Source organism: Cariama cristata, unplaced genomic scaffold (genome assembly GCF_000690535.1).
Source record: "Cariama cristata isolate BGI_N322 unplaced genomic scaffold, ASM69053v1 scaffold11440, whole genome shotgun sequence".
Classification (NCBI taxonomy): domain Eukaryota; kingdom Metazoa; phylum Chordata; class Aves; order Cariamiformes; family Cariamidae; genus Cariama; species Cariama cristata.
The window spans coordinates 1-11243 of record NW_009592981.1 but is presented as its reverse complement, the minus strand read 5'-3'; the positions used below and the strand labels follow the sequence as shown (position 1 = coordinate 11243).

General features: G+C 35.5%; 1 protein-coding gene across 1 annotated transcript; it reads left to right on the top strand.

Annotated features, from left to right (window-relative positions):
• Window positions 1-1932: 1932 nt before the first annotated feature.
• Window positions 1933-3155, top strand: LOC104165778 (anoctamin-3-like; the record flags this gene model as incomplete). Its single annotated transcript, XM_009705554.1, has 2 exons — window positions 1933-2133; window positions 3084-3155. Coding segments are annotated over 2 exons (273 nt in total), but the record flags the coding sequence as incomplete, so codon positions are not given.
• Window positions 3156-11243: the final 8088 nt, after the last annotated feature.

Here is an 11243-nt window from a genome sequence, read left to right as displayed (position 1 = left end):
GTAGTACGTACTACTTTGAAAACTGAATTATTGTTAACCAGTGTAGCACAATGTCAGCTGGTTTAATTGTTTAAAAATCTCTTACTACATTTTAGCGAGAATGCCATGAAATAGATTCAGTATTATAACTACCAAGTAATTTTTCACAATCATAGTTTTTAATTTTAGTGAAAAAAAAATTCATGTAGCCAGTTTTATGGGTTTTAGTTACTTTTCAATATCATGGAATCATAGAATGGTTTGGTTGGAAGGGACCTTAAAGATCACCTCGTTTCAACCCCCCTGCCATGGGCAGGGACACTTCCCACCAGACCAGGTTTCTCAAAGCCCCATCCAGCCTGGCCTTGGAGACTTCCAGAGGGGGGGCATCCACTTGTTTGTTTCACAATAACACTTTCAATATTCATGGCTTTCTGCAGGTTTACGTGGGGGTCACCTTTCATATTCCTGTTCTTTTATGCAATACCTATTATTAAGTGAGTGTTTGTACTTGAGTACCAGGAAATTGTTTCAGGCCTACATTTTTGTAACTTAGTGTAATTAAAGTAATACTTATGAGAACACTCTCAGTTCTGGGGATAAAAAGGAAAGAATAATGTCCTTGTGGCACACTGTAGCACTTTGAAAATCCTAAATTATAAGACTGATAATGTCAACAAAGTTGATGATAATGCATTATTTGGTGTGTGTTGATGACCAGTACTGGGACCATGGCTGGGGACTGCACACTGCAGACTGGGCAGGAGTGGGCTCTGGAGTTGCATTCTGGCAAAGAGCCTTTCAAGTAAAAGAGACAGATAATCACTTCTTTTTTTCCTCTTATTTCTTGTCACTATTACATCATACTTTCCTAGACAAATGCACTTGGATTATTTAGTATTTCCTTGTGAATTTTTAGAAAAAGTAGAAGTTTTAGAAATTATTATTACATTATTGCAATGTAGTGTTAATGAGGATCACAGTTAACATAAAGGGAAACTTTGTTTCAGGATCCAGAGAGTTAAAAATAAGTTCCATACATTCAAATGACAGATAAAGTTCTTAATGCATGATATTGTTTAGGAAATGTAGCCATTCTCTTGTTTGTGGACAGGCAATATTTGTAGTTATTACATTAAGTTTGTTCTGTCGCCAGCAAGGAGATACACTAGAGACCATGCTAATTATAAAAAATTTGTGAGTTGTATTTTGGAAACACAGAGCTGCAGTGTTAAGATGGGAGAAACTCAGAACAGGGAATGAGTTTTGCATCATTTTTAAAATTACGCACTGAAAACAGGGATCCCCAAATCATATTTTTCACTTGAATTAACCATCTGATTTTTCAAACGCTTTCACTGGTACCACACAGTTAACTGGTGCATCTGTCTGTATGTAGGTACATGAACCTAAAGCCAGGCAACATGTGTGAAAACCCAAAACTGACATATGTCCCGGAAGAAAAACTAGAAACAGCTGATAGATTCATCAGAACTCCCAAATCTGCATTTCAAAGGAGAAAGGTGTTCATGAATCCTTCAGGAAGCTTGTGAACATCTTTTGCTTGTATTCAATATTTTTTTAATTTGCTTGTTTGAGGGGTTTTAATTATTTCTACCACTGAATTAAAATTTTGTTTAGCAATCATAGTGTGGATTACAATAGATGCTGCCATTTCCTTCCAAATCACTGTATGACATATGTACCACAGAATCATCAGATTTAGAATATTACAAATTGAAATTGTTGGATGTTGATGGAAGGATAGGTGAAGAATTCCTGGATTTTGTTCCCAACTCTGTGAACTTGAAATATTTTAAACATTTTTGTTTAGTTGGAGAGTTGCTTATGAAGTGGATGAATGACCTTGAGTTTTCATAATTAGCTGTCTTTCTTTGTTATTGCCTAATACAGCAGAGCTTATGTGTGTTTTTTTTCTTTTGGCTTTTTCAGGTATGAATACAAGCAAGAGTGAGACAGTGAAAGAGCATCCATTAAAACCCTCTAGAAGATCTATGCCATGCCTAGCCCAGAGCCAAACACATCCTCAGAGTCTGAGCAAGCATTCGTCGTTTCTGCAACCAAATCGCGTGCAGCCTCAGCCTCTAAGTGCAGGGACATCTACAGCTGCCGTGGATGTAGTGTCAGAACGAGGTAGGAGGCTTTTTTGTTTCAGGGGCTTGTTCCAACACTGGGAATGGAAGGGATCTGTGGGAACATCATTTGAATTCCTGTGATGTCTTATGTGTAATTTTTTAGCATCTTTCATTAAATTGTAGGGGTATTTGATAAGCTTTGATTTGTTTAGGTTTCTGTGGTTTGTTGGAGAGACCTTTTTGCATGTAACAGCTGGATGAATATGGTACCGAGTTCTTGAGTGAATCTCTATAGAGTGAGGCTTAAACTAAGTTTTACCTATTTTTCTGAATTACAAGATTATTTCCCTCTCTCTGAAAACAAGATGAGAAAGTGCACCTGTATGCTGGGGAAGAGCACAAAGGTTTCTGTAGTCTGTCCTAGGAGAAAGGGGGAAAAAAAATTTAGGCTTTTGGCAAGAAATGTCTTATAATATGAGCATGCAGGAGCAGCTGCATTCATTCATGAACAGCAGAATCAAGGAAAAGTGGTATGGAGAGAATGAGAGAAAGGGGAGAAAATCCCTATGAATTTTAGCTTGTGTTGGAGAAAGGAACTACTTTTGGTCTAGGATTTCTATTTTAACAGATAAACATGCCTTAGCAGAGAGACTAGTCTAGTTGGAGATCCCATTCGCTGTTGCCGATGCGCTGTCGCCAACTGTGTGTGAACCCTTATAGAATAAATTAACTCAGCTGGCTTCTGCTACTAATTTTTGGTAAATCCTTCCTTAATTTTGATAGGCACTAATTATTACTCTAGTAAATTATTTCACTGAGTTAAACTTCTCTCAGGAATAGAGTGAAAGTCTTCATTAAAGTGATCTCATTCTTTTTTCCACCAGTGGAAGGTGCTTTTCAAAATTTCAGTCTAAAGTTTTTCATTTGAGTGACTAACAGCTTTTAAAAGTATATCCTTTAGTTTAAAAATACATATGAATGCTGATATGAATATTGTCTTTATTCCAGCTAAAGTGATGGAGACTTTGGAAAACAACTTGCTTAAGCTGTCTAATACAGAATACAGTGATCCGTTTTTAGGTAAGTTTGTGTCTGAGCTGAAATAATAATAAACTAATCATTCTTTAATTACACTTGCAGTATTTGAGTGTGGAAACACCATACTTACCCCGAACTGCCAGGTTTTTTGAAAAAGGAGACTAAATGTGACTAAAGAAATAAGTGCTGTCATAAATTTCCTGATACTTTCTCATCTTTTAGACTAACAGTAACGAGGGACTAAAGACAGAGGAGTATTTTTTTTTCATACACTCAGTTTAACCTTTTCCCATGACAATTCTTCATAATACAATCACTTGGAAGCACATATTTGAAATTCCTTTGAAATAAATATTATTTAGTTGTTGTTATTCCTGTATAGTCATGTTATTCAGTATTGTCATGGCTGCAGTTATGTTGTTAGATTTGCTTTAGATATTCATATAAATTTGCTTTAGATATTCATGTATAAAAAGTGTTCCAAACTGGCAAAAAAAAAAAAAAAGGCAGAAAAATAGCTATAATTGGAGCATATTTGTACCTGCATTAATGCCATTTTGATACTTTAATTGAGTCGAAGAAAGTAGGAAAGAAGTTATTCTTAGAATAATCCCATCCTTGCAACTGCAAAATGAGTCTGTATATACACACATAAGTAGTAATTTGCAAGTTCCAAAACAAATTAATTTTGAAATTCCCTGGCCATGTATTACCCATCTGAAGTACACACAAATATTGGTGCACCTTACACAACTACTGTGAAAGATCTTTTTGCTCACAGTCAATGTAGCATCAAACTAGAAATCGTATGTTCATGCTGAAAGAAAGAGATCTCTCACATGTTTTAGCACTGATTTTTCTTCATGCCCAAAATATATGATAGATAAGAGGCTCTTCAAGGTCTCCTAAAGAGGTAGCTATGGGAAATGTGAGTAAAATTGATACTTCCTCCAAAACAAAATGAAAATGTTCCAAAATCGTGACACAGACCAAAAATTTGGCATGAAGATTGTATAAGAAAATCATGTGTCTCAGTAAGGTTCCAGTCAAAACTACTGCAATTGGTGTAATTGGTTTCATTGCATAGGCAAGCATGAGTACTAGAAGATTTCACTATTATAATTTCCTTTTTTTAATATTGTATTCTATTTTTTACTAATTGCTTATATATATATGTGCCGATATTATTGCATATTTATGTATGGCAGCTGTAATTCTTTCTCATAGCAAGTGATGCACTGTTTTTCATTCACACCACCTAGTTTTAACCTGAAAAGAAACACAGAGGGCTTGGCAATTGAGGAAAAGATACATTGAGTCTCATCAGCTCAAAATTGTACTAAACTTTGGAGTAGGTTTTTCTCCTCTTCTGACTACAGCTATACTATTTGAAGAGACAGAAAAAATATTTAAATGGTAGCCCTTTGCTAACTGGATTCATTAATTTGCCTGTGTTAGTTGAGTCAATCCCAAATTGGATCACTGATATCTGTGAAGTTACTCTGTATGTACAGAAGTGTAATTGGTTAGGATGTTCAGCAACAAGCAAGAAAGGAAACAATATTTATAAATAAATCCCAGAAATCAGTAGTAAGAATTGCCTTAGATAAAAATCAGCATTATCAGTCAGGTTCATGAAGAGAAATCAGGGACAATTAAAGGTGCATTTAAAAAAATGACCTTTCTGTAATCCTTCAAAATACAGTTTGTTTGCACTTGAGGGTCGTATTTATGTGGGTAAGAATTTGTCTGCAAGACTGAAATTTTGGATTTTATCCTGAATTTTGGGGGGGGAAGAGGGGCAGAGGGGAAGGAAAAAAAAGAAAAGGAATATTGCTGCTTGAAGTTTGATCACCAAATAGGTGAAAACGATGCAGCACTGCTGCGTGCTTTAGTTGGTACTCTGGCACTTTGATGGAGTTTGCAAAACAGGCTGATTAATAGGTATCATCTTCTTAGTGAACCTTTTCAAACTGCTCTCCCAAGAACATAAAAGAATACTGAATTAAGTGAATGTGGTGAATTTTTAATTAGGCAGCATCACGGAACTGTACATTAAACAGGCCAAATGTCTTTCTCCCCTTCCAGAATTGTGTCCATAGGAAAAGTGTCTTCCTGTGAGAAGGGGATTAACAAGCATCAGATAAAAGACTTCAGTGGAAAGGTTCTCTTATTTTGGCTGACTATAGATGAGGCCATAAATCTGTTGGACTTGTTTAGTTGGTGATGTTGATAGATTTATAAAGTAAGAACGTAATGTATTACACCTTTGTTACTGCTAAGGCAGACAAATGGGATCAAGGGCATTATGGATTTATGTTCTTTGTCATCTGTCAGTTTTAGGTGGCAAGTAGTGGTTTTAGTTTGCTTGAATTTACTGATTCCCCAAAGTAATAGGCATTGAGCTTCTGTAACGTATAACATGAACTATGAGGTTTCAGATGCACTGGAATGCGCAGTGCTTTGCCAAAGCTTCATGGATGTTCCCACCCAGTGAAGGTTATGATGAGGACTTTTGGATCTTACCTAGGTAGAAATCACCTATTTCTTGGATCTGGATGTTAAGTAAAATGTTACACATTGCATTTCTCAAAGTGTGGCTGTAGAATTTGGTGTTCAGTCCAGAGGAAAATCATGTTATTGTTTCTGCTTCCTTGAAAAAAACTTTTTCTTTTCCTGTATGTTTGCGTTATAGAAGAGTATAAAGTTTTGGTTTAAGTGACTTTTGTCACTTCTTGTGGCTTGAGTTCACAAAAGATAAAACTAAGATCAGAGTTCCCAGTTCACCAAAGAATGTTAATCCCTCCAGCTCCACTGCAGCTTCTTTTAAGACTTTTTTACTTGTCAAATGAGTGAAAGATTTGTGCTTTTTGACTGTTCAGATAATGCCTTCTTACCTAAGAACTTCTCCAAGAAACCAATATGCCTGCTAACCAATATAACATGGTTAGTGAAAAACAATTACAGTAATTTATTCTCGACAAGATACATTCATTTTTGCCAACTCATTTAGCTGCAAGTAGCTAGTCAAATCCTGTAACTACACACATAGGGGAATTTTCTGAACAAGCTTTTTGATGAGAACATTCCAATTTGTCAAGACTTCTTTAGAAATATTTATGCAAGGTTAGAAGTGGGTAGGATTTCTTGCCATCGGGGAGACCAAGCAGAGTAACCAGTACCCTGCTGCTGAGGCTGTGTGTCAGGGAAGTGAAAGACTGAGGTTCCAGTTACTGAATTGTACAGGAAAGACAAACTTCGTAACATTAAGTTGCAGACTGGCTTGAGGTAATACTTGAAATTTTTCCTGAAAGATGCCTAAAGTTTTTGTTCTAGTATGAAATGTGAAGAGTTCAAAGCAACTTTTATAGAGCCAGTAGAACTATTTACTGCCTAGGTATATAATCTTTGATGCCAGACACAGGAGAGATGCTTATGTGAGATGACAGAGATGGTCAGGCTAAGTCTCAGTGTGGTATTTTAGGTAACAAGAACAGTGTACCTGTGATACAGGACTTACCTGGATTACTCTTTCATGTTAATGCAATAGTCACAAATACCTGAAAGGCATAGATTTAGCAAAAGAGGAAAAGTCTTTTTCATACTTTTTTAGAATTGAGTGTGAGGATCTTATAAGAGGTAAATACAAGAAAAAATGAAAATGCTTATGTTGTATTTGTAGATACATGTAAATTTGTGTTACACAAGAATCTGGACTTTAAAGTCTGAACTCTTTGCTATAACAATATAATTCCAGTGTCACCCATCTTTTAATATGTTTGAAAGTCACACCAATAACATTCAGACATTTGACATTCATTCTCTCAAAGGGAATTCAACATTATACTTTGCTTCCAAAGTCTTCTGTCACTGGATACTTGCTTAAAAAATGTAGTGTATATTTATATTCCATTCTGTTTTTACTATGCTTTGCTTTTCTGAAAGACATGCTCAGTAATTACTTTGATTGTGCCAACTGGATTTAAATGACGTAGCTTTGACTTCAAGTACTGAATTTCTGGCTTTACTGTGGCTACCAATAATAGCTTGTGACTGTAGCTGGAGCTGGAAAAAATAAGTGGGGACTAGTTAGTTCCTAGTAGCTGCATAGTAACTACATACAGAGAGTTACATTTAAAAAAAGTTCTAAAGGAAAACAATTTTTTATTAAGTTCTAGAAACATAGCAGAATTGCAAACACATTAAGTTTACCTAATGAATTAATTAATACAGGAGCTGCTCCACTGGTGCGGGGGTATGTCTGTGTGCACATGCTTGTATAAAGAAACAGTAATTGGTAAATTTTTTAAATAATGCTTTTCTTTTTCCTTAAAGGCCATCATATGCATAAAGGGAATGAACTTTATCTTTGAATGGTCCAAATTTGGCTGGCCATCTTTTCTAAAAGAAATCTGCATGTAAACAATTTTGATAGAGGTTATTTGCACTAGAATTTTATCTCCATGAAGAGCTGGAAAAATCCTTGTCAGTACTCTCTGTTAAAATTGTAGGAGGTGGTTACTACATACCTTTTTGGAGTCTTGCGTGTGCTTTAGAAATCAGTTGACTGAGTTTAAGAGAATTTAGCAGTTCTTCATTGTTGAACTGAATATGAAGTACCCTTGAGTTAAGCTGAAGGGAATTTACATGATTTGCAGGAGAATTTGTTTTACTTTATTTTGGTAATAACTCCCTTTTTCTAAGAAGAATAACTTTTTTTCTTGCCATAACTGAGATAAACTCTCTCTTCTGATGCATAGTAGTGGGTGAAGAACAACTGTGTAAAGTGCAAAGGCTCACAAGACCAGTAAATAATATTCCACTGAATGGTTTGATCTTTTCTCAGATCATCCTTTGGGTTTAGCAAAAGGAATAGAAGGATAGTGGCAGTATTTGGACTGATATGTGACGTGTTTTTCCATTTGCTAGGTCCCTTTCTGTTGTTAAAATCACTATCGTTAGTATTACCAGGTTTGACTTCCATTTTTTATGTTCACTTTCAAACACTGTGAGCCAGATTTACAAAACGGGTTTCTTATTACAATACAGATTAATCCCTTTAAAAATCCAGTTTATCACATACGTAGCTAAGGCATCAAGATTGTCAGGAGTTAGGCCATATTGGAAATCCAATTAGACTAGGAGAAGAACTTGTGAATCTGATAGTCCACTTGCTAACTTAAAAATCCAGTCTGCTCATTCTAACACAAATAAACATATAAGTAGCTTTCTGCAAATCCTGCCATCAGAAATATTTCTTTTCAAATGAGAGGTAAAAAATGAGTAATGGATAATATAATCAATAGAAATTGGCATTCAGGATTTAGATAGAGTGATATCTAATTTTAAGTTATTTGGCAAATAAAACCAACATTCAGTAGCAAACAAAACAGCACTATTTTTTTTTTCAAATAATTTCTGTTTGTTTGTTTGTTTCTGAATTAGGTTAATTATGAGGGATTTATGCTTAGTAACTCATCTTCCTTAGCATGACATGAAATCCTTCCTTGATAGGAACTTGATAGTTCATAATTTTGCTGTAATGGTTACCTTGTATTCTGAATGTATCCTGAATCCAATTACTCCAAAGCTTATATATAAGAAACTCCCTTATATCAAGTGCCATGCTGCAGTGCAGTCAACTGAGAAATGACGACCTGAACCAAAATTAACAATCGAACGAACTATTGTAATAACTGCATGATAAAAACCTTTTTTTCAGTGCTTGGTTACAGAAGTGCTTGTAAGTGAATTTTGATTAAGTGATGTTATGATAAACCGAAATGGACAGATAACCTGTGCAATACATACAGTGTTTAAATGAAAGAAGAGACTGAAATATCAGGGAGGATATGACTCAAGAAAACCAGGTTCAGTTTCTGCTTCAACAGAAATGTGATGTTTCCATTCTGACTTTTAGAATAATTTTTTCATAAGCCTGTGGTCCTTGGGCAATGCCTGGCTAGGTAAGGGCCGTCACATCTATTCTGACTATGTTGTGAGACAGCTGTAAAGCTGCATTAAGAGGTTTTCCTATACCTGGTCTGTGAGGAAATTCTCCAGCTCCAATATTAGAGCGGGTTCATGCCTGGAGAGCTGGCAACATGGATGAAGAAGCTGTGTGATTGGTTATGAGCATAGTGTTCATTGAAACATAATAAGGATTAGTCTTCGGACTTAATATTGAAGTTCAGAATATCAAAGTGCTTTAGGCATTTAATCTGCCTGTACCAATTCTGTACACTCCTCCAAACAGCAATAATACCTGCCTGACTCCCTCTTTTAAAAAGAGAAATATTCTGTGTAATGGTTACTGCTGTCTGAAAGCTCATGAGAAATAGTATGTTACAAAAAGCCTGCGCTTGTCTATTATGGCAGTTCTGATATATAAGTACACACAGAAGGTTTTTAAGCTACCTGTGTATGTTACGTACATAATATAGTATTCCAGGTATTCAGCAGAATAAAACAAGAAGACCTAAATCCATCACAATGTCACTAATCCAGGTGTCTGGTGATATCCTTCTCCAGGTTATCTGTTGTTTCTAGGACTAAAATTAGGACAAAAGGGGATTAATTTCTTGACCAATAAGCTCATTCTTACTAAAGCTTTGCAAGGCCTATCCCTAAATGTGTAAAGACTCAAAGGATTGAGTCAAGAGTCATCATATCAAAGTTTGTGAAACAGAAACCACTTAGGAATAATTTTTATATTAATTTTCCTTTCCATAACTATGCCACATTTCAATTTAAAAACAATTGCTACCCTACACTATGGTTATCTAAAATACATTGCTGGATTGCACGTTACAGAGAAATCAGGACAAGTGCTTTTTATCCTCTAATTGTAATTAAAATTAATATGCTGTCTTGACCCTTCAGAAAAGTAGCCAAGCAGTTTAGAAGACCCAAAAAAGCAGTGGCAAAGTGTGGAGCTAGAAATCAATTTCTAAACTAAATGCTTCTGCTTTGTTAGGTAAAAGACTCCTAGAAGTGAAAGTATCTCCAATATTTTATCCTATAAGTGCCCTTAGGGCAAATCTCATGCATCAAGCACAGCAAAACTATGTGTCAGGAAGCGTAGACAGGTTTTTTGTGATGTATGAAGACTGAAGTTACTTATCATGCCTCTGTATTACAAGATAGCAAAACAAAGCAACTACTAGGATGAAGAGATCTGCTTGATTGATGCATGAATCTTTTTTTAAATGACTTCATACTTGAGTGTGGATCCAAGGTGATGATACACATTAGTTACATGTTCAGGTCTGCTAACAATTATATGAGTGTATTTGCTTTACGTACGTACCTAATTAAAGAGAAGTCCTTGACTTACTGAATTGAATAGTGAAATTCTCATTAACTTCATTGAAATATGATTTGGTCTCTACCTCTAGAATTAAAAGCTGTCATCCGTTTCTCTGATTTAATATCCTCATCTTCATTTAAAATTCAGCCTTTTCTTTTTCCATCTTATTTTTGCAGTATTAAGGAAAGCTAAACAGTTTAATACAGAAACCTTCCTTTTCTAACTTGAAGTCATAATAGTACATTAATTTTCCTTTCTGTAACAGGTCACTTGTGGCTTACAAATTGTATATATAACTTTAATGATTTTATAAATAAAACCTTTTGTGTGACAACAGTTCAAAAAGCCTCCTAACTACCACATAAGCTTTAATTAACATAATTTGGTAAGTCAAATACATCAGCAAGATAATGTTACTGGCTATACTAATTGTTTAAAAATGCATTTGTATTGTTGTTTACTCATTTCTGCAAGTACATACCCTTTTAAATATAAGATTTTGTAGGATTAATATTTAAATCTTTCTCCTCTTTTTAGTAGGTACTCTGAAAACTCGCATATAAAGAGGCTGTATAAAGGGTCATGTACATTCTGTTTGCATTAGCAATAATATGTTACCTGAACAGCTGTATTGAGTTTGCATGACAAGGTTTTGGTAGCGGGGGGGCTGCAGAGGTGGCTTCTGTGAGAAGATGCCAGAAGCTTCCCCATGTCCGATAGAGCCAATGCCAGCTGGCTCCAAGAGAGACTTGCCACTGGTCAAGACTGAGCCCATCAGCAAAGGTGGTAGCGCCTCTGAGATAATGTATTTAAGAAGAGGG